This window comes from Wallemia ichthyophaga (assembly GCF_000400465.1).
Source record: "Wallemia ichthyophaga EXF-994 unplaced genomic scaffold scaffold30, whole genome shotgun sequence".
Classification (NCBI taxonomy): Eukaryota; Fungi; Basidiomycota; class Wallemiomycetes; order Wallemiales; family Wallemiaceae; genus Wallemia; species Wallemia ichthyophaga.
In genome coordinates this window covers 17779-40563 of record NW_008806303.1, presented here as the reverse complement: position 1 = coordinate 40563, position 22785 = coordinate 17779, and the positions used below count along the sequence as shown (strand labels likewise).

The 22785-nt window shown below is 42.9% G+C and overlaps 8 protein-coding genes and 1 non-coding gene across 9 annotated transcripts; 3 read left to right on the top strand and 6 right to left on the bottom strand.

Moving 5' to 3' along the window:
• Positions 1–2527: 2527 nt before the first annotated feature.
• On the bottom strand, positions 2528–2608 carry J056_004969. The gene has a single exon. It is a non-coding gene; the product is annotated as a tRNA-Ile (tRNA).
• Positions 2609–3549: 941 nt separating this feature from the next.
• J056_003188 (uncharacterized protein) lies at positions 3550–4245 on the bottom strand (the record flags this gene model as incomplete). The annotated part of the gene is made up of 4 exons (XM_009272165.1): positions 3550–3655; positions 3713–3977; positions 4035–4066; positions 4118–4245. The coding sequence occupies 4 exons, from the start codon at positions 4243–4245 to the stop codon at positions 3550–3552; spliced, it is 531 nt and encodes a 176-aa protein (XP_009270440.1).
• Positions 4246–4356: 111 nt separating this feature from the next.
• On the bottom strand, positions 4357–7093 carry J056_003187 (uncharacterized protein; the record flags this gene model as incomplete). The annotated part of the gene is made up of 4 exons (XM_009272164.1): positions 4357–5015; positions 5067–6792; positions 6844–6915; positions 6965–7093. The coding sequence occupies 4 exons, from the start codon at positions 7091–7093 to the stop codon at positions 4357–4359; spliced, it is 2586 nt and encodes an 861-aa protein (XP_009270439.1).
• A 58-nt stretch (positions 7094–7151) lies between these two features.
• On the bottom strand, positions 7152–8238 carry J056_003186 (Twinfilin; the record flags this gene model as incomplete). Its single annotated transcript, XM_009272163.1, has 3 exons — positions 7152–7414; positions 7460–7589; positions 7645–8238. 3 exons carry the CDS (start codon positions 8236–8238, stop codon positions 7152–7154), a joined length of 987 nt encoding a protein of 328 aa, XP_009270438.1.
• A 37-nt stretch (positions 8239–8275) lies between these two features.
• Positions 8276–9101, top strand: J056_003185 (uncharacterized protein; the record flags this gene model as incomplete). Its single annotated transcript, XM_009272162.1, has 2 exons — positions 8276–9049; positions 9093–9101. The coding sequence occupies 2 exons, from the start codon at positions 8276–8278 to the stop codon at positions 9099–9101; spliced, it is 783 nt and encodes a 260-aa protein (XP_009270437.1).
• An 88-nt stretch (positions 9102–9189) lies between these two features.
• J056_003184 (U3 small nucleolar RNA-associated protein 5) lies at positions 9190–10148 on the bottom strand (the record flags this gene model as incomplete). Its single annotated transcript, XM_009272161.1, has 2 exons — positions 9190–9291; positions 9345–10148. 2 exons carry the CDS (start codon positions 10146–10148, stop codon positions 9190–9192), a joined length of 906 nt encoding a protein of 301 aa, XP_009270436.1.
• A 300-nt stretch (positions 10149–10448) lies between these two features.
• Positions 10449–10993, bottom strand: J056_003183 (DNA-directed RNA polymerase II subunit rpb7; the record flags this gene model as incomplete). The annotated part of the gene is made up of 3 exons (XM_009272160.1): positions 10449–10496; positions 10548–10679; positions 10727–10993. 3 exons carry the CDS (start codon positions 10991–10993, stop codon positions 10449–10451), a joined length of 447 nt encoding a protein of 148 aa, XP_009270435.1.
• A 150-nt stretch (positions 10994–11143) lies between these two features.
• Positions 11144–16253, top strand: J056_003182 (Myosin type-2 heavy chain 1; the record flags this gene model as incomplete). Its single annotated transcript, XM_009272159.1, has 6 exons — positions 11144–12301; positions 12351–12490; positions 12686–12830; positions 12883–13211; positions 13260–15393; positions 15444–16253. 6 exons carry the CDS (start codon positions 11144–11146, stop codon positions 16251–16253), a joined length of 4716 nt encoding a protein of 1571 aa, XP_009270434.1.
• Positions 16254–16389: 136 nt separating this feature from the next.
• On the top strand, positions 16390–22594 carry J056_003181 (Myosin type-2 heavy chain 1; the record flags this gene model as incomplete). Its single annotated transcript, XM_009272158.1, has 7 exons — positions 16390–17196; positions 17246–17385; positions 17581–17725; positions 17778–18106; positions 18155–20288; positions 20339–21652; positions 21701–22594. The coding sequence occupies 7 exons, from the start codon at positions 16390–16392 to the stop codon at positions 22592–22594; spliced, it is 5763 nt and encodes a 1920-aa protein (XP_009270433.1).
• Positions 22595–22785: the final 191 nt, after the last annotated feature.

The following is a 22785-nucleotide window of genomic DNA, read 5'->3' as shown; positions in this document are numbered from 1 at the left end:
CAACTGAGTTAAGAGACCTTGGAGAATCGAAATCTTATACCTTATATAATCCTACATCGTTTTGACTCTCAAATTTTACATTCTACACAATACACCCTCCACCTAAATGCAGTGCATGTGTCACAGAGTATACCATCTCGCATAGAATCTTCATACGCAGAAAACATATAATGGCCAGAATCACATTAAGAAGAAAGATTACCAAAATCAATATCCGGTTCGAATTAGGTCCAATACTCAGAAACGCACTCTCTACAAGTCCTTTACGAGTTCTTCAAACCGCAATTAACTACGTACAAAAGATACTCCGGTGGTTCAATGTAATTGAGAACCAACAACAATTTACAAATTACGACGCTAGTTAAGAAACGCTTCCAGTAAATTCAGCACCCCCTTTGACTCCTCATGCTTTAAGAAGTATTGAAAAACGCAGTCTCAAACATGTATCGTTCTAACAATATATTCAGATTTCATCATCATATACACAATCATTTGTCCAAACAAAATTTCACTGAAGACTATGTACCTTTCGTAGTTAGCAACAAAAAAAAAAATGTTTAATTGTATTTACCTGTAATTTTATCAAATAATGCAAATCCAAAAAGAACTATCGAAAGTCATGGAAATAAGAAATGTTTCTCCATCAAACCTATATAAATCAATTAATCACTCAAGCAAATTTTCGAAAAATGTATCGTTCTCACAGTTCAGACAAATGAGCCAGTATCAGACGCTTTTTGACAGATAAGATTTATCACGTAATTTGAAACCCAGTCAATGTACCTACCACGCGATGAAAATCAAGTCATTTTGTTGAAAATTATTCATCATTGTGCAAGGTGGATGATACGAAAGCACACATGATTTTTATCTGTGAAGTATATGAGAGCAAGCAAGATCGACATTACGGAGAAAAGTGATCGTACTCGGAATGAGGTTCGAATTAGGAGCGATGCTACGCAACTTACAGAACATACAAGCATTATACGAATTCTCAACCCCTAAATATTTCACGAACTCTCAATGAAGCCTGTAATATCTGCCCGGCCTCCAGCTAGACAGACTTAATTCTAATAAATCTTTACGAAGCAAACGAAAAAACGCTGTATATACAAATGAGTGTCCCAGGAATACAAAATACCAACCTAAGAAATATAAATGGGCGCAATTATTACTTTGTATCGCTTTAACTATGCATTTGATTTTACTGTTACTACTTCGCAATGAGGAGAACTTTGACGCTCAACCAATTAATCAAACATAATTTGAGTTCACGTAAACATAACCAGTTTTATCAACGGCAATTTACCAATTTTTTTTTGATTTTATCGGGTTGAATAGTGTACTGATCAGGCTCACGTTACCATTTATGTAATTAATGATTCAGTATTCAAGCTGGTGTGTTGACCAGCTCAACATAGGTAAAATTGCACAGTGAGACATTGTATGTCATGTCAGTGTTTGGTTTTTTCAACTTATTGATGTTTTGCTAGCTGAGTTGATCACCTCTATTCAATCGAGTGAATGAAATTGTAACAATTAACCGATTTATCTTCAGTAAATATTGAAAGCTGCAAAACTACAGTTTTTATCCTTCAATGACGGCTTGTGGAGGAGTTTTTGAAAAGGCAGAACGATTTTAAGATGTATTGTGGTATATATGGAATCCATGAATAGCAATAGTACTTAGCTCACCTTGCAAATGACCCAGTATGTGAGAAGTTAAGCGCATTGAGCAACTTCGCAAAAGCATTATTCTTGTAGCATCTTCAGCATTCCAAATACATCTCATACCGGAACATTACACAATTATTGAATGTAAATTATACAAAGAAATTTAAGGAGATCCCATTTCTGAATAGAGGGATTTGGCTTCGGGCCAGTACATTTCGAGAATTCAAAGCTGTAGAAGTAGAGTTTAAATCGGATCAGAAGTTTGTGACATCAGTTAAACAATAACGCGCTGCGGTACATATTGGTGTGAAACTGAGCCAAATATTGGTTCAGCCACATTTGTGGCTCAGTTGAACAGTAAAATGACTGGTTAGTTTGACTTTCGAATGCAACGAAGACAATCAAATACAACCGAATACAACACAAATTCGAATACTATCTCTACTCACTACTGTAATTTAATCCTTTGTATCTCATATACTGCATTTTGTTTGCTTATCTACAAACATGCTTTTGAAATAAGCTGATCTCTGACACAGCTAAGCAAACGAAAATTTCTTGACGAAATTTTTTCAGGAATAAGTGCATCTGGAATGCATGTAGCGTCAAAACAGGGTAGTTATTCAATGAGGATTACGATTGTTCGGACAAAAAGGAAAGTGGGCCCAAGAGGATTCTCACCTCCGATGTCTGATTCGTCGTCAGATGGTTTAATTTTTAATCCTAAATGCCTCTGTACATAATATTTCACGCTTTTTTGCTAATTTGCGAGCGTTGTGTGAATGTGCTACGAACATATAAACAATAGCAGGACACTGTCGTTCAAAACATAATGTGAAGAAGCAAAATATTTTGGTCCCTGCAGGGCTCGAACCTGCGACTTTGGAGTATTCTAGTATTAGCTCCACACTCTAACCAACTGAGTTAAGAGACCTTGTAAACGTCTTGATCTTTGTGAGGTTGAACTGCACACAAAGGGCAAGGCGCTGAGATTAATAAAAGAATGAAGTCTAAGATGTATCAATATTAAAGTAGTTGTGTAAATAGTTTAGAATTCTAGGTTTTATTCCCATTGTTTCGTTATCTTCATTGTTCTCGTGCATAATCATGCATAATCTTCATTGTTCTTTATTCTCATTGTTCTCTGTTCTATTTATAGTTGGACGAGGTTCCTGGGGGTGATCCTAGTCCTTTGCGTAGAGGGCCGTATCCTTACAGACCTTATGAGGATGTGTATCTCCCCGATCAGGTTGGACGGCGGGCGTAAAGCAGGAACATGGAGGACAATGGGTTGAGTGACCACAAGGAGAAGACTCCAAATCTAAACTATTTAAACGATTACTTTTACTCTTATACATTTCAGACTTAATTCTCTTAATAATCTCAGCGCCTTGCCCTTTGTGCAAAATTTCACCTCACAAAGATCAAGACGTTTACAACCTGATAGCATCAGCTATTTCAAGTAAATCTATATAGTGACCTTGTATGAAAGTTTTAAATTTTAATGAATTTTGGCCTTGGGCTAGTTTTTAAGAGCTTTAAATGCGCGTGCACTTACATCAAATTTGATTTATCTCTTTTTGAATGCATAATATGTGCTCCCAAGTGTGTCATGCTGCGATCTCAAATTTTCTGCCAATTCGAGGACATACAAATTGGACTGATCAAGAAGCGAAAAGAAGAGCAGTAATGGACTCAAAGAGCAAAGCGTAAATAGATATGCTGCCGTTAATGATAAAGCGTTCATGACCAGGATAAGATTTATAAACATAGCGGGAAAGAGGAGAATTATAGAATGCCGGGGGGTTTAAACGAGGCAGATTAAAGATCAAGAGCGCTAGCTGAAGCGCAAGTGGTGATCAGACCGCAACACAACTAGTGCGAATTTGAAGTACCGTTAGTAACCGGATTGTTGTCATCGTCGTCATCTTCCTTTGCGATAAGTGCTGCGGCTTTACGCATAGCTTCTGCCTCGTTTGAGCTAGTTATTTGAGTCAGATTTCACAGATTTAACACCACACAAAACGACCAAACTCACTAGTGCTTTCCCCTCTTTTTCTCGAAATCTTTGTGTTTCTCTACATCCTGCTCAGTCTCATCACCATACTCGTGCTCATCTTCTGTGCCGGTATTGACTATCCTCTGCTGGCCCCTGAGCTCTGACCTGACGTCGTCGATATGCTCAGGGGGTAAACTGAACGACGCCGATCTCGAGCTGGGGCTGGTAGAAGGAGGCGATGAGGGTGAGCGGTGGCTGTCGAGTGTAAGTCCAGGGATATCGTTGATGTTCTCCACCGTATCGGCTGTGAGTGTGAGTGTATAAGACGAGTGTTTGTCCTGTGCTCTTCCAATCTACTTACTCTCTGCATTGTACTTAACGTATGGCGTTTTGCTGCGGGCAGCCGTGTTACTAACATTCCTGCACTCAAACCTCGCTACTCACGGCTCAGTCACTTTCATCGTTGAGTCTTTTTGCGCTTCAGTGACGGCTATGTTCTCTTCGTCCCACGTCAGCCCGTGGTCATCCCTATGCTGTTGCTCCGCTTGCGTATTCTTCAATATCGATTTCATTATGATGATAGCTCGCAAGATTAGATTGCTATCTTAAAAGTGTCCGAAATAGACCATAAAGAGAAAAAATCTATCTATCAAATCATTTAATCATTTACATATTCTAAAAACCTAAAGAGGGATGGAAGCATACTCATCCAATCCAAGTGCAATGTTGAGGTTCTGCATGCATTGGGTAGCGGCGCCCTTGAGGAGGTTGTCGAGAGCACCGACGACGACTACACGCTCGCCTTTAGAGTGTACTTGAACACCACCGCCAATCCAGCCGTGCCTGCCAGCGATGTCAGGGATAGTAGGTACCTCATTAATGAATTTTATCAGCTTCTCGTTCTGATATCTATCTTCGTAGAGCTTGCGCACGTCCGAGGCTCTCAGGTCGCGTTCGAGGGGAAGGGATGCCACACTGACAATTCCTTGGAACCATGGTCCGACAATTGGGGTAAACGCTACATTGATACCACCAGCACCCAACTTGGACAAGTGAAATCCAGCCTCGCGTTCGTGGATGTGGTCAGTGAGAGCATATGGTTTGCATGCTCCTCCCAATGCTACATCGTCCATCTTTGGGAGCGTCACTGGAACACCATTACTGTCTTTCTCGCCCGTCTTTGTACCTGCGCCCGAATATCCACTCATACCAAACACCGTTGGCTGGTTGCCTTGCTTGAGGTATGGCAGGAGTGGCGCGAGCAGGAGCTGAGTGTTGGTAGCGTAACATCCTGGGTTGGAGATAAGCGTAGATTGCTTTATCTCATCACGACCGTATAACTCTAGATGTGAAATGAGCCTATGTATGCACCTTTTAATATCTTTTTACACACCAGGTAAACCGTAAGTCCAACTGTCTTCGAAACGCATGTCTGCTGATAAGTCAACAATAACACTACCCTTGCCTTCGCGTGCCTCCCTAGCCGAAGTGATGGCATCGACAAATGGCTTGCATACACCATTTGGTAGGGCCATTATAAACGCATCTACATCAGCCCTTCTTTCCATCTCCGCACATTCCTTAGGGCCTAAAGCTTCGTATTGGACGTTGGACTTGTCGTAGCCCTGCAGAGACTTTCCTGCAAGTTCACGGGATGAAACGGCCACCAAGTCGATATTTGGGTGAGCATTGAGCAATGAGACGAGGTTTTGACCCGTGTAGCCACGAGCGCCAATCAAAGCAACTTTCTTAGACTTTGGTGCTTCAGTTGCGTAACCTCTTCTGGCCTTCATCTGCATTGCTACAGCTTGGGTGACTGATGGGCGGGCGGAGGTCATGAGTGTTCTGCGACTAGCCGGTGGTGGGCCCACTGGCAGGAATGAGCGCTCAATACGGCCTTTGTTTTCAAATTCTTTGACAGTCTGCTCAACTTCCGAAATAGACTGAGCTCCGTACCAGAACAATGATCCGCCAGCACGAGTGAATGAGCCATCAGCCTTCTCAAAGTGCCATGCACGCAATTCATCGTCTGCACGAGCAGCCCAGAAGAGCTTACGGTAGTTCTTGCGCAGCTGTGCCCAGACGTTTTCGACGACATTGTTTAATACACCGTTTGTAGATGGCAAAAATGCCCTCAGCACTGGCACTTCACCTTCTGGGTGAGAAACAATAGCAACGACGTCTTGTGGCTCATCACCGTAAATGGTGTATGGGTGTTGCTTCAAGTCGGCAAAGAATTCGGAAGCGGTTTTCAAACCAGACTTAATTTCAGGTTCACGCTCCTCGAGAACCTTACGGAGTTTTTCAGTGCCGACCTCTTCAATGGAGGAGCTCTTGAAGAGCTTATAACCTCTTCTGATAAGGGTACCAGCACCGGAGTCAGTGAATAATTCCTTTTGGAGCTGGTCGGCTGAGATGATAGCAACAGAGGACGAGCGTGGGAGGTGATCAAGGAGATCTTTGATTTCGCGCAACTTAAGTTTGGTACCGTAACGAACCCATTCTTCTTTCATGAGACCATCATACTCCTCATCCAAGTTAATAGTTTCGAGGAGTTCGTTGGACACGCCATGGAAAATACCACCCTTCTCGTTCAAGTAGACAATCTTGAGAGGTTCGAGAGACTTTGAGAGCTCACCAGCAGCGACATCAGCATTCACGTTGAGAAGTTGACCGTCTGCCGTCTCAGCAATTGAAGTCAAGATTGGAAGGTAACCAGCTTTGATTGCAGCCTCGATTGGCTCCTTGTTGACCTTGTCGATCTTGCCGACATACCCATACTTGTCCTTGTCGAGGTAGGAGGCGGTAAAGACACCTGCTGGAATTGGACGTGCTCTTGAACCGAGCTTCTCGAGCTCATCACACATACGTAAATTCTCTTCCAAGAACGTTTCACGGGCGATTTGGAGAGTTTTAGGGTCAGTAATTCTAATGCCGTCAATGTAGTCAGGTACAACGCCTGCATCCTCAAGCTTCTGATTGAGCTGTGGACCAGCGCCGTGAAGGACGACGGGGTGAAGGCCGAGTTTGTGTAGGACAGCGAGAGAGTGAATGAGGTCTGGAGACGTGGTGATAGCACCACCAACCTTAATTACTGCAAAGTTTTTGTTGGTTGTAGACTGTTATAACCGTGTGAGACGACGGATTCATAGTGGAGGAGTAAGACGAACCGAGAAGACGCGCAAGTAGCGCTCGATTTCTTGTCTGGAGCTGATATTTGATAATAAATGAAGCAATTGATCCTATCCGTGGTTTTATTGAGCTGATGCTTATCTAGGCCTAACGACTCACACGATGGCTGAGATCCGACTTGAAAGTACACAGGCGTGGCGTGACAGAGAGAGATCTCTTCGAAGCGCCAGTGAGCGCTCTTTTGGCTACAGATGACTGCCTCAGTGCTAATTTACTTCTTGAAATCATGATTGTTTTTACACAGGGCTTTAGGACAAGATCTCCGAAATCAAAAAATGTATAAATTTTAGTTGTAAATAACTCTTCTCCTGTTCGCTGGGCCACGTGGCTTACTGAATTTGATTTCTTCTGTTATTGTCGAGGCCTTCGTCGGATTAAGCTCAGCGTTGATATGTACATCTGATAACTCGGCAGGATCATTCGTTTCTAATTTCTTCTTGATAACGATAGTGAAGGTACTCTGTATCGAGCTTGGGAAGTTGGTCGCAGAGGAACTGTACAACATCCTCGACTTGATGTTTGAAGTGGGTGGACACGTGTAAATGAAGACTGAGGTTGTATCAGATTAGTGGTGAGATAAGCAAAGGTGCTTACTATAATCCCCGCCTTTCATTTTGTATAGCGTGTACCTTGGCTCGTCTGTGGATATATTGTCTCTGACATTCACAAGCTCAACATTCTTCTTGGATTCGAGGATAATAGTCTCTGTTTTCATATCAATACCCTTAAAGTTTCGTCAGTATTTCATCGCAGCCGCCTTCATCAAGCTGACGACCCACACACTGCACAAAATTGTGCTCATTGTTTACAATTTCGTTTAGTGCCTGAGTGACGTCCTCATTCCAATTGAACTTGATAGACTGAGTAACCTTGGATAGACTACCAGACGACTTTATGAGGTCATCGATCTCATTCAACTGCCTTTCCTTCTCCGAATAAGGCTTATCAGCTTCTTGAATAACCTTGAAAGGATGCGTAGGAGCATCAGCATCTTCGCTGAATTGTTTTATATCGTCAATAAAGTCAGTTTTGATAAAAAACTGTGATCCAAGCTGTTTTTCGAGGCTGGCGCGTGAACTCGAGTAGATCATTTTGAGCTTAATTGAAGCAGATTCCGGCGCGTAGTGTATAATTCTGAACTTCTTATTATCCTGCTTGAATAATAGGAATGCGGGTATATTGTTTGATAGTACTTTGTATAAGTTCTTATAATCCTCATTCTCATCACCACTTATATCTGTGCACTGGGTTGATCGTAGCTGCTCATCGATAATCTCAACTTTCAAACAGCGCACCGTTGATTCGAATCTATTTGACTCTTCAAACTCTTTGGCTAGCGCTGCTGTTGGCTGTATCCCTGAATTTACCGACATGAATGATGATAGGGCTGGTTCAACCGCTACTGCCACGATGGAATTCGTAATTGGTGGTATAAAATGTATTGTTTACGGATTAGACCATCTTTCCTTAGATTCCATTAAAAGAGACGTTGTCGTTGTTTTCTTGCTCCACGGCAGAGGTGAGACCCAGTGCGGTGATCGATATTCATCGATTGCGTCCAAGTGTCTAACAGCTTCTCGTCAATCTGAATTACGCAAAAGAGATTTAATAGTCGTCTCCTTTGACCAGCGTAATCACGGTTCTAGGCTTATCAATGACTTACACAATCAAGGCTGGCCAGATAACCAAAATCACTTTATTGATATGTTCTCGATTCAACAAGGTACATCTAGAGACGTCAGCTACCTTATAGACTATATCCCTTCCTTTTTATTCCCTCATGATCAACATAACATCGTTGACTACGGTTGTATTGGTGTTAGTCTGGGCGGTCATGCTACCTGGATGTCCTTGCACCAGGATGAAAGAATCACCGTCGGTGTTCCTATCATAGCCTGTGCTGATTACCTCTCTTTAATGAAAGAGAGAGCTGATAGTAGGAACATCAACATCAACCCATCAATTGCTTTCACAGGGCAACTCAACAGATACGACCCTATGCTGTCTCTCGCGCACTCAAAGGATGCATGGAAGGGTAAGAAAATAATGGCTTTGAGTGGTGGTAGCGACAAGCTTGTTGCACCAAAGCACCAATTAGAATTCATTAGGCAGCTAGATGATTTGTACGCACAGGACAGCAAATCAGTTGTCATGTTCAAGTCGCTGCAAGAAGTGAAGCATCAAGTACCTGAGGAAATGCAGAATACCTGCGCTAACTTTATAGCAGATGCTCTGATATATGAAATGAGCAAGGATGAGCTACTCGAAAAGGGATTTCAATCACATTTGACAGCATTTAAACTATAAATAAAGTGCATCTAAAATCAATTATCCTCTTCATCATCATCCGAATCATCGTCATCTTCGATAGCCTCATCTTCCACCATTGCATTTCTATCGCTGTCATCACCATCTGAACTATTGTCCTTTTTAGGGTGTTAGTATGAGTGATATGAATGATAAGAAAGATCACACTCACAAGTCCCTCATCATCTTCCTCACTATCTTGGTCGCTATCATTCTCACCGTTACCGAGTTCAACATCCTCAATACCCTGACCATCATCGTTATCATACTCAATGTTATCTTCCTCATCTGAATCGCCTTCGACGTAGGTGACGGCATTGTTTGATTTTTGATTGCCTTGCTCAGCTGATCGCCTCTCTTGTTGAATAGATCTTTGTAAAGCGATTTGAGAGAGTACAACGTCAAGTCTACCGGAAAGGGACATGAGTTGCTCGTGTGAGTTTATACGCTGACTCAGAGCAGAATGCAAACCAAGTAATTTTTGAGTAATTTGAGGTACTGACAACAAATAGGCAGTGTGTATAGTCAAAACTGCTTTTGACCATTCTAATAAAGATTTGGCGCGCTTTGGACCTGCTCTACCAGGTTTAGCGAGTCTAGTTGTACACTGATGAAGGAGAGGAATAGCGAGTTGTGAAGGTAGTCTATTAACGGAATTTCTAATAATATTCAAATCTGTCTGACTCAAGCAGCTTTCAAGGAGATTTTTATCATTCGAATTGAGAGATTGAGTGAGAAGAGTAGCCAAAGATTGAGCAGGGATAGTTGGGGCATCTATAGCCTCATTATCAGCTTGGTCATCACCTGCTTTGTTTGCAGATGCCTTCAACCTCTGGCCAAGAGATAACTCAGCGAGATTATCCGTTGGTAGCTGAGCGTGCTCATTGTCTGCTTGGCTATTTTGAGATTTGAAAATAGACGTATGAGATACAGGCTGTTGAGAAGGCTTTGATTTCTTTTTTATCGGGGAGCTCATGATGGACGTCGTTATGGAAGCTGCAAATTTACAAGTTACAGGACAACGATCATGTACTACGATGAAATAGAAATAGAAGACTGTAGCTTCGATGAGGATAAGCAGGTATACCATTACCCATGTCCGTGTGGCGATAGGTTTGAAATCACAGAGGATCAGCTTAAAGAGGGTGAAGACATTGCACGCTGTCCAAGCTGTAGTCTGATAATTAGAATAATATATGATCCCGTGGGTTTACTGGGATTTAAGTAAATACATAGGCTAATACACGCATATAGCTTGATTTTGAGTGATGTACATCTAATCAAGTACACCCAAATAATCCTCTTTTATAGTACCAATTGCAAACTTATATAGATGTTAGAATAACCCCATTGTATTCCACTCACTTGTACTCACAATTTCTGTTGCATCCACACGCGTACCAACAACCTTAAGCCTGACTTTAGAACCCCTCTCAATAACTTGATCTTCTGAGCTAAAGCAAGGTGGAGTCGCACTGGGATCGAATTTTATATCTTGAGGGATCAACTGGGTGTTTCGTTAGCCTAATTCTTGTACCTTGGAATCCAACCTACGTGACTAGAAACGAATACTTGAAGTGGTCCGACGTCTGCAAAGAATCCCATCTTATTGACATTTGCCACCTTCCCATCCACTACTTCCCCTTTAAATGGCTTATACACGATGGCTGTGTATTTCACCACGAACTCTGCTGTACCAACACCTGGTATAACTGTCCCCGATCCTGGATCCGATATCGACAATACAGCGATTATATACCCATATCTACCTGTGCACGTTCCCTCCACGTCTGCGAACAGCTTACTATTGATATAATCCATCGTCTGCGGTCCAAAGTAACTGGGATGAAGGTGCAGCCTGTGCGTAAGGTCGTGTTTCTATTTAACCTAAGCCTGGCTATACATCAAATCCCTTATCCAACTCACAACGAAAAACATGTAAATAACCTCGTTGTACCTCAACAACCACCAATGGCCTCATTAATCGCGATATTAGATTTGAAAGGGAAGTCTCTAATACAGAGGTCTTATAAGGATGATATTCCCGCGTCCACCGTCGATAGATTCATGCCAATAGTCTTGGATATGGAAGAAGATCTACAAACTGTAACTCCTTGCTTTACAAAGGATGGTGTCAATTACATGCACATCAGGTACTCAAACCTCTACATACTCGCTCTCTCTAAAAACAACTCAAACGCAGCTGAAATTATCCTTTTCTTGCATAAACTTGCTTCTGTTTTTACTGAATATTTCAAGGAACTTGAAGAGGAATCCATTAGAGACAATTTCGTTATTATTTATGAACTTTTCGATGAAATGATGGACTATGGTCATCCACAGACAACTGAATCAAAGATTCTACAGGAGTACATTACTCAGGAATCTTATAAGCTCGAATCTCAAGCTAGACCTCCAATGGCTGTCACAAACGCTGTCAGTTGGCGTAGTGAGGGTATCCGTTATCGCAAGAACGAAGTCTTCTTAGATGTCGTCGAGTCTGTAAATATGCTCGTTAACGCTTCTGGTAACGTCATTAGAAGTGAGATTCTTGGTGCCGTCAAAATGAAATGCTTCCTCACTGGAATGCCTGAGTTGAGGCTCGGTTTGAACGACAAAGTCATGTTCGAAACTACTGGCAGGACAAACAGAGGGAAGAGTATTGAAATGGAGGATGTCAAATTTCATCAGTGCGTGAGGTTGTCGAGGTTTGAAAATGATAGAACCATCTCTTTCATTCCACCCGACGGTGAATTCGAGCTGATGAGCTATCGGTTGTCAACTTCAGTAAAACCCCTTGTCTGGGCTGAAGCAAGTATCGAATATCATTCAGGCTCACGTGTCGAATACACTGTCAAAGTAAAAGCAAACTTCAAAAAGAGATCATCTGCAAACAACGTTGAAATACTTATTCCAGTTCCAGATGACGCTGATACCCCTAAATTTAGAAGTGCGACTGGATCAGTCAGCTATGCGCCTGATCAGAGTTGTTTCATCTGGAAAATAAAGCAGCTGGCTGGTGGAAAAGAGTTCTTGCTTCGAGCCGAGTTTGGGCTGCCTAGTGTGAAAGGAGATGATATACAATCCAAACGTCCAATCTTGGTTAAATTCGAAATTCCATATTTCACTGTAAGTTGGTTGTGATATCACTCATCTCAAATGCCTAATGTATCTATAGGTCTCTGGCATACAAGTGCGCTATTTGAAGATTGTTGAAAAGAGCGGCTACCAAGCTCTGCCTTGGGTTAGATACCTCACCAACGATGGCGACTACGCGCTGCGCACCAACGTAGACCGAACTAACAATGAGATATCGCAGTAAGCACAGATATACACGCTCACGCGCATGTTTCTTTTACTTGTAAATGAAAAATAAATCTAAAATTTATAAATTCCGGATTTTGTAATAACACGCGTCTGCGTTATCCTATCTCGCGTCCACCCCTTGCTTAAAACCAACAAAAACGGAAGAAACGAAATGCAGAGGTCTCCACTCAAGCCCAAGTTTAACAGAGAGATAAGCCTGGCAGATGCAGCCGCCAATGCTGAGTTCGCAGAGAAGAAACGCGTGTGGGTGCCAGATCACAAGGAGGGCTATCTCTCTGGCTGGGTAGCCAAGGAGAATGGCGAAGAGTGGGACGTCGTATGCAACAGCGAGGTGATTAATTTCTTGGTTAATCTCATCTACACTACTCACGCGTCATTCACAGACGAGAACGATGCGGAGTGACTTGCTATCACCGCAGAATCCGCCACGATTTGATAAAGTCAGCGATATCGCCGAACTTACATTTCTTAATGAAGCATCCGTAGTACACAACCTCAGATCGAGATATGGCTCTGATTTGATTTACACCTACTCTGGCCTCTTCCTCGTGGCGGTAAACCCTTATCGTGACCTGCCCATATACACAGACGCGCACGTACAAGCCTATCGCAATAAACGGAGAGAAGATAATGCGCCGCATATCTTTGCTGTGACTGACAGAGCTTGGAATGATATGATGGCTGAGCGCGAAAATCAATCTGTTCTGATTACGTGGGTTCAATTGAATAGAGGAGTTGCAATCTGACAAAAAATCTCCAGTGGTGAATCAGGTGCTGGTAAAACTGAGAACACAAAAAAAGTAATTCAATACCTCGCTTCAATAGCTAGCAACTCAGCAGGACGCGTCGACTCTTTGTCACGATCTACACAGCCTCGTACACCGTCTAGAACACCAACCGCATTCTCAACTCCAGTTTCTGTACCAAATTCACCTTCCTTGGGCCAGTCTATAACGCCATCATCCTCAATGACAAGTCTAGGCACATTGGAAAGACAGATCCTACAAGCCAACCCGATTCTTGAATCTTTTGGTAATGCACAAACTGTCAGAAACAATAACTCGTCAAGATTCGGTAAATTTGTGCGCATTGAGTTCAGCACTAAAGGTCAAATAGCCGGTGCACACATAGATTGGTATTTGCTTGAAAAGTCCAGAGTTAGCTCAAGATCTAATCAGGAAAGATCGTTCCATGTCTTTTACCATTTCCTCAACGGTGCCGATCAAGATTTGCTCGATGCCTTGCAGATCCCTTCAGCCGACATCAATCACTACAATTACCTCTCCAAAACGCGCAAGCAGGTGGATGGTATAGATGACGAGAAAGAATGGGACATGCTCATTGGTGCACTGGATGTACTTGGGTTCGACAAGGAGGAGCAGCTGAATCTGTTCAGAGTCGTTGGTGCGATCCTCCACCTCGGCAACATTGACATCAAAGGAGACAGATCGGGCCAGGCACGTATTGAAGACAAGGATGCGCTTGAGCGACTCTCCCTTGTTTTAGGATTGTCATCCTCTAAGGAGCTCGAGCAATCCATTATCAACCCCCGCGTGATGGCGGGCAAGGAAACAGTGATCCAATCACGCTCTGAAAGTCAAGCTAAAGCGGAAGTTGCATCACTCGCTAAAACAATTTACGAAAAGAATTTCTCCAAGCTGATTGAGAAAGTTAACACAGTCCTCGACCGCGCTACAGAAAGCAACACATTTATTGGTGTGCTTGATATAGCAGGATTTGAGATATTCAAGAAAAACTCGTTCGAGCAGCTATGTATCAACTACACTAATGAGTGTCTGCAACAATACTTCAATCATCACATGTTTGTGCTCGAGCAGGAAGAGTATCAGAGAGAGGGCATCGAATGGAACTTTGTCAATTTTGGATTGGATCTTCAGCCCACTATCAATCTCATTGAGAGTGTTTCTCCAATTGGTATTCTTAGCTGCTTGGATGAGGAGTGTATTATGCCAAAAGCTAACGATCAGACATTCACTCAAAAACTTACATCGCTATGCATGAATAGAGATGACGGCAGCAAACTGAAATTCAGCAAGTCTAAATTCGGAGACGAAGGGTTCATAGTGCAGCATTATGCGGGTAAAGTTGAATACGATACTGAAGCATGGTTGGAGAAGAACAAAGATCCAATTAATGACCATCTCACCAAAGTTCTATCGAATAGCTCAGATGCATATATCGCAGACCTTTTCTCAGAGTACACACCGGATGACAGAAAAGCAAGCAGAGGAGGAAAAGGTGGAGCTTTCAGAACTGTCGCACAAAGACATAAAGAGCAGCTAAATGCGTTGATGAGGCAACTCAACTCTACGGAACCACATTTCGTCAGATGTATTCTACCCAACTCAATAAAGAAGCCGGGAAGAATTGAGGTAAATCTTGTACTCGATCAGCTGCGCTGCAATGGTGTACTGGAGGGTATCAGAATTGCTAGACTGGGTTATCCAAACAGACTGCCGTTCTCAGAGTTCAGATCCAGGTATGGTGTCCTCACTCCAAATGTTCTCTCAGTACACTATATGGATGCTAGGAAAGTGTGCCAGCGCATGCTCGAGAGTTTGGAGCTGGACTCAGAGCTATACAGAATCGGTAATAGCAAGATCTTCTTCAAGTCAGGTGTGCTCGCCGAAATGGAAGAGAGAAGGGACAACATTCTCTACGACTTGTTCACGTCCATTCAAGCATCTTCTAGAGGATTCATTACGAGGAGGATTATACACAAGCTGAGAAATAAGGCCAACGCTGCTCTAATTATCAATAGGAACGCTGAGTTATCTAACAACCTATCGCAATGGGCATGGTGGAGAGTTTTTAATAAGGTCAGACCACTCCTAACTGCTACGAGATCCGAAGAGGAGATCAGGAAGCGGGAAGTAAGTATAATAATTAGTACTTAGTATACTCAATAACTGACGCTCGACAGGATCAATTACAATCCATGCAGAGGAGGCTTGAATTTATAGTAAAAGACCAGCAAGCGAATAACTCTGAACAGAGGCGCATACAAAAGCTGCTTATGAGTACACAAACAGCCTTAGAAACCGAACGGGATCAATCACTGCAAAACTCGCACCTCATAGAAAGATTCCAGACGCGCGAAGTTGAGATGAGCGAAGAGATAGACAACCACCGTGCTTTCATCAAAGATCTAGAAAACCAACTCGAAAAGGCATTGAATGGAATGAAAGAGGCGGAATCTCGACACCAGGATCTAAGAAGCGACTTTGATATTGCCAGTACCGAAATCTTGCGCTTGGAAAGTACAGTGGCTGACAATAGTAAAATGAAGGAACTAGCCAATGATTATGAGCACAGACTTGCAGTAACATCCTCTGAGCGCGACAAATTTGGACGGGAGTTGCAGGCACTTCGCAGTAAGCTCACCGAAACACTCCATCAGCTGCAGGAATTCGAGGAGAAGAGTACAAGATTTGACGATATCTCCTTGAGATGCCAGGAGGTGGAAAGCGAGTTGGCTGATGTTGTGCTGCAATTTAAGCATTCTAAGAGTACAAGAGACGACGAATTGGAGGAAATGCGCGAGCAACTAACTCAATCTATAGAAGATGCTGAAACCTCAAGGAGTGAAATTGAATCACTCAAGAAGAGAGCGCTCGATGCAGAGTCTTACGAAGACAACTACAAAAGATTGAAACAGGACTACGATGAAGAGGTTCAGAGAGCAGTCGAAGCAGAAACTTACAAAGTCAACTACGATACTCGCTCTCTCTAAAAACAACTCAAACGCAGCTGAAATTATCCTTTTCTTGCATAAACTTGCTTCTGTTTTTACTGAATATTTCAAGGAACTTGAAGAGGAATCCATTAGAGACAATTTCGTTATTATTTATGAACTTTTCGATGAAATGATGGACTATGGTCATCCACAGACAACTGAATCAAAGATTCTACAGGAGTACATTACTCAGGAATCTTATAAGCTCGAATCTCAAGCTAGACCTCCAATGGCTGTCACAAACGCTGTCAGTTGGCGTAGTGAGGGTATCCGTTATCGCAAGAACGAAGTCTTCTTAGATGTCGTCGAGTCTGTAAATATGCTCGTTAACGCTTCTGGTAACGTCATTAGAAGTGAGATTCTTGGTGCCGTCAAAATGAAATGCTTCCTCACTGGAATGCCTGAGTTGAGGCTCGGTTTGAACGACAAAGTCATGTTCGAAACTACTGGCAGGACAAACAGAGGGAAGAGTATTGAAATGGAGGATGTCAAATTTCATCAGTGCGTGAGGTTGTCGAGGTTTGAAAATGATAGAACCATCTCTTTCATTCCACCCGACGGTGAATTCGAGCTGATGAGCTATCGGTTGTCAACTTCAGTAAAACCCCTTGTCTGGGCTGAAGCAAGTATCGAATATCATTCAGGCTCACGTGTCGAATACACTGTCAAAGTAAAAGCAAACTTCAAAAAGAGATCATCTGCAAACAACGTTGAAATACTTATTCCAGTTCCAGATGACGCTGATACCCCTAAATTTAGAAGTGCGACTGGATCAGTCAGCTATGCGCCTGATCAGAGTTGTTTCATCTGGAAAATAAAGCAGCTGGCTGGTGGAAAAGAGTTCTTGCTTCGAGCCGAGTTTGGGCTGCCTAGTGTGAAAGGAGATGATATACAATCCAAACGTCCAATCTTGGTTAAATTCGAAATTCCATATTTCACTGTAAGTTGGTTGTGATATCACTCATCTCAAATGCCTAATGTATCTATAGGTCTCTGGCATACAAGTGCGCTATTTGAAGATTGTTGAAAAGAGCGGCTACCAAGCTCTGCCTTGGGTTAGATACCTCACCAACGATGGCGACTACGCGCTGCGCACCAACGTAGACCGAACTAACAATGAGATATCGCAGTAAGCACAGATATACACGCTCACGCGCATGTTTCTTTTACTTGTAAATGAAAAATAAATCTAAAATTTATAAATTCCGGATTTTGTAATAACACGCGTCTGCGTTATCCTATCTCGCGTCCACCCCTTGCTTAAAACCAACAAAAACGGAAGAAACGAAATGCAGAGGTCTCCACTCAAGCCCAAGTTTAACAGAGAGATAAGCCTGGCAGATGCAGCCGCCAATGCTGAGTTCGCAGAGAAGAAACGCGTGTGGGTGCCAGATCACAAGGAGGGCTATCTCTCTGGCTGGGTAGCCAAGGAGAATGGCGAAGAGTGGGACGTCGTATGCAACAGCGAGGTGATTAATTTCTTGGTTAATCTCATCTACACTACTCACGCGTCATTCACAGACGAGAACGATGCGGAGTGACTTGCTATCACCGCAGAATCCGCCACGATTTGATAAAGTCAGCGATATCGCCGAACTTACATTTCTTAATGAAGCATCCGTAGTACACAACCTCAGATCGAGATATGGCTCTGATTTGATTTACACCTACTCTGGCCTCTTCCTCGTGGCGGTAAACCCTTATCGTGACCTGCCCATATACACAGACGCGCACGTACAAGCCTATCGCAATAAACGGAGAGAAGATAATGCGCCGCATATCTTTGCTGTGACTGACAGAGCTTGGAATGATATGATGGCTGAGCGCGAAAATCAATCTGTTCTGATTACGTGGGTTCAATTGAATAGAGGAGTTGCAATCTGACAAAAAATCTCCAGTGGTGAATCAGGTGCTGGTAAAACTGAGAACACAAAAAAAGTAATTCAATACCTCGCTTCAATAGCTAGCAACTCAGCAGGACGCGTCGACTCTTTGTCACGATCTACACAGCCTCGTACACCGTCTAGAACACCAACCGCATTCTCAACTCCAGTTTCTGTACCAAATTCACCTTCCTTGGGCCAGTCTATAACGCCATCATCCTCAATGACAAGTCTAGGCACATTGGAAAGACAGATCCTACAAGCCAACCCGATTCTTGAATCTTTTGGTAATGCACAAACTGTCAGAAACAATAACTCGTCAAGATTCGGTAAATTTGTGCGCATTGAGTTCAGCACTAAAGGTCAAATAGCCGGTGCACACATAGATTGGTATTTGCTTGAAAAGTCCAGAGTTAGCTCAAGATCTAATCAGGAAAGATCGTTCCATGTCTTTTACCATTTCCTCAACGGTGCCGATCAAGATTTGCTCGATGCCTTGCAGATCCCTTCAGCCGACATCAATCACTACAATTACCTCTCCAAAACGCGCAAGCAGGTGGATGGTATAGATGACGAGAAAGAATGGGACATGCTCATTGGTGCACTGGATGTACTTGGGTTCGACAAGGAGGAGCAGCTGAATCTGTTCAGAGTCGTTGGTGCGATCCTCCACCTCGGCAACATTGACATCAAAGGAGACAGATCGGGCCAGGCACGTATTGAAGACAAGGATGCGCTTGAGCGACTCTCCCTTGTTTTAGGATTGTCATCCTCTAAGGAGCTCGAGCAATCCATTATCAACCCCCGCGTGATGGCGGGCAAGGAAACAGTGATCCAATCACGCTCTGAAAGTCAAGCTAAAGCGGAAGTTGCATCACTCGCTAAAACAATTTACGAAAAGAATTTCTCCAAGCTGATTGAGAAAGTTAACACAGTCCTCGACCGCGCTACAGAAAGCAACACATTTATTGGTGTGCTTGATATAGCAGGATTTGAGATATTCAAGAAAAACTCGTTCGAGCAGCTATGTATCAACTACACTAATGAGTGTCTGCAACAATACTTCAATCATCACATGTTTGTGCTCGAGCAGGAAGAGTATCAGAGAGAGGGCATCGAATGGAACTTTGTCAATTTTGGATTGGATCTTCAGCCCACTATCAATCTCATTGAGAGTGTTTCTCCAATTGGTATTCTTAGCTGCTTGGATGAGGAGTGTATTATGCCAAAAGCTAACGATCAGACATTCACTCAAAAACTTACATCGCTATGCATGAATAGAGATGACGGCAGCAAACTGAAATTCAGCAAGTCTAAATTCGGAGACGAAGGGTTCATAGTGCAGCATTATGCGGGTAAAGTTGAATACGATACTGAAGCATGGTTGGAGAAGAACAAAGATCCAATTAATGACCATCTCACCAAAGTTCTATCGAATAGCTCAGATGCATATATCGCAGACCTTTTCTCAGAGTACACACCGGATGACAGAAAAGCAAGCAGAGGAGGAAAAGGTGGAGCTTTCAGAACTGTCGCACAAAGACATAAAGAGCAGCTAAATGCGTTGATGAGGCAACTCAACTCTACGGAACCACATTTCGTCAGATGTATTCTACCCAACTCAATAAAGAAGCCGGGAAGAATTGAGGTAAATCTTGTACTCGATCAGCTGCGCTGCAATGGTGTACTGGAGGGTATCAGAATTGCTAGACTGGGTTATCCAAACAGACTGCCGTTCTCAGAGTTCAGATCCAGGTATGGTGTCCTCACTCCAAATGTTCTCTCAGTACACTATATGGATGCTAGGAAAGTGTGCCAGCGCATGCTCGAGAGTTTGGAGCTGGACTCAGAGCTATACAGAATCGGTAATAGCAAGATCTTCTTCAAGTCAGGTGTGCTCGCCGAAATGGAAGAGAGAAGGGACAACATTCTCTACGACTTGTTCACGTCCATTCAAGCATCTTCTAGAGGATTCATTACGAGGAGGATTATACACAAGCTGAGAAATAAGGCCAACGCTGCTCTAATTATCAATAGGAACGCTGAGTTATCTAACAACCTATCGCAATGGGCATGGTGGAGAGTTTTTAATAAGGTCAGACCACTCCTAACTGCTACGAGATCCGAAGAGGAGATCAGGAAGCGGGAAGTAAGTATAATAATTAGTACTTAGTATACTCAATAACTGACGCTCGACAGGATCAATTACAATCCATGCAGAGGAGGCTTGAATTTATAGTAAAAGACCAGCAAGCGAATAACTCTGAACAGAGGCGCATACAAAAGCTGCTTATGAGTACACAAACAGCCTTAGAAACCGAACGGGATCAATCACTGCAAAACTCGCACCTCATAGAAAGATTCCAGACGCGCGAAGTTGAGATGAGCGAAGAGATAGACAACCACCGTGCTTTCATCAAAGATCTAGAAAACCAACTCGAAAAGGCATTGAATGGAATGAAAGAGGCGGAATCTCGACACCAGGATCTAAGAAGCGACTTTGATATTGCCAGTACCGAAATCTTGCGCTTGGAAAGTACAGTGGCTGACAATAGTAAAATGAAGGAACTAGCCAATGATTATGAGCACAGACTTGCAGTAACATCCTCTGAGCGCGACAAATTTGGACGGGAGTTGCAGGCACTTCGCAGTAAGCTCACCGAAACACTCCATCAGCTGCAGGAATTCGAGGAGAAGAGTACAAGATTTGACGATATCTCCTTGAGATGCCAGGAGGTGGAAAGCGAGTTGGCTGATGTTGTGCTGCAATTTAAGCATTCTAAGAGTACAAGAGACGACGAATTGGAGGAAATGCGCGAGCAACTAACTCAATCTATAGAAGATGCTGAAACCTCAAGGAGTGAAATTGAATCACTCAAGAAGAGAGCGCTCGATGCAGAGTCTTACGAAGACAACTACAAAAGATTGAAACAGGACTACGATGAAGAGGTTCAGAGAGCAGTCGAAGCAGAAACTTACAAAGTCAACTACGAAAGACTGCAACAAGACTACGATGAAGTGGTGAAGAGAGCACTCCACGCAGAAGCCTATAAAGACAGCTATGAAAGATTGAAGCAAGACTACGATGAAGAGGTTCAGAGAGCAGTCGAAGCAGAAACTTACAAAGTCAACTACGAAAGACTGCAACAAGACTACGACGAAGTCGTGGAGAGGGCACTCCACGCAGAAGCCCACAAAGACAACTACGAGAGATTGAAGCAGGACTACGATGAGGAGGTGTTGCAGCATGATGCTCTGCGTCAGGGTACTGTCGAGAAAAATAATGACATCAAGTTGCTACAATCGCAATTACAGCAAAGTGAGAACAAGAGTGAGAGGATCAAGAGTGAATTTGAGTCTTTTAGAAGACTGCAATCTGAGTATGATTCGACTTTGCGACAACTGCATCAAAGTGAAGAAAAGAATCAAAGAATCATGAACGAGTTTGAATCCATCTTAGCCGTGCAAACTGAATTCGAATCAACCTTGCGGCAATCACAACAGGACAACGACGTGAGTTTGACTTTTGGGAGTTGAATATATGCTAATCACGACAAATAGCAACTGCAAAGAGCGTTGCAACTTTCTCATAAGAAACAAAATGACTATGAAGACGCCTGTCTTGACCTCGAGAAGGAGCGCGACGAATTGAGAATAGAGCGCGACAACATAAGACAATCCAATGAAGTGCTAACGTATGATATTAAATCAGTCGAAGATCGTCGCAGCCAAGAATCCAAATCACGTAAAGTCGATATGAACAATCTCAAAGAAGTGATCAGTGATCTAGAGACAAAACTGAGTGTGATGAAGGACGACCTTCTAGCGTCGCAGCAAGAGGTAGATTTGTTAAGCAGATCACGTAGTGACAAGACAGTGATTGAGCATGTACACGTCCTTGAAGAGGCGAAGCGCGTAACAGACCGACAGCTCAGAGAATCACGTATGGAGATCACGAACATGTCAACCCAGATGAAGTCAGCTGAAAAGATCAAGTCTCGTCTAACTCCGGAACAGCTCACTGAGCTGGAAATTCGACTGCGGACTCCTACAGATAAGCGTCTCCTCGAACTTGAGCAAATAATCAAAATAAAGGAGAAGGATTGCGAGAATGTCTACAAGAAACTGGAAGAGGCGAGAAATGTGATTGAAGTGGAGAAGAGGCGTTATCAGCGTGATCTCAAGATGCAAGAGGAGGATAATCGCCGATTGGAAGAAGATATAGAAGTGCTAAGGGCGCGGAGTAGGACTATGTCTAGCGGTTTAGATAGGGATTCAGCGTTAAGAGCGTCTAACCGGAGTCTGCATGGTAATCACCATTCACAATCTATATCTTCTATGCCACCACCGCCTACACCGCCAATCTCGTATACACCATACTCATCTAAACCTACACCTGAACTAGGCAAGCGCTACTCATTTGAATCAGCAAGGGCTTCCTTCAACAAAATGTAACACAAATCAAACATGTATTAAAAATTTTTAGTAGGAATGTAAATTTTAGCATGATTAGATAAATTAATGGATTTCGCAGAAGGGTTTGAATATGTTTCAATTAACCTCGATGTCTTTCTTTGTAAATACTCAATTGAACTGACGTCTCTTGGTGAAATATTTGAGTATTGACGGAAATTGAATCTGACGAA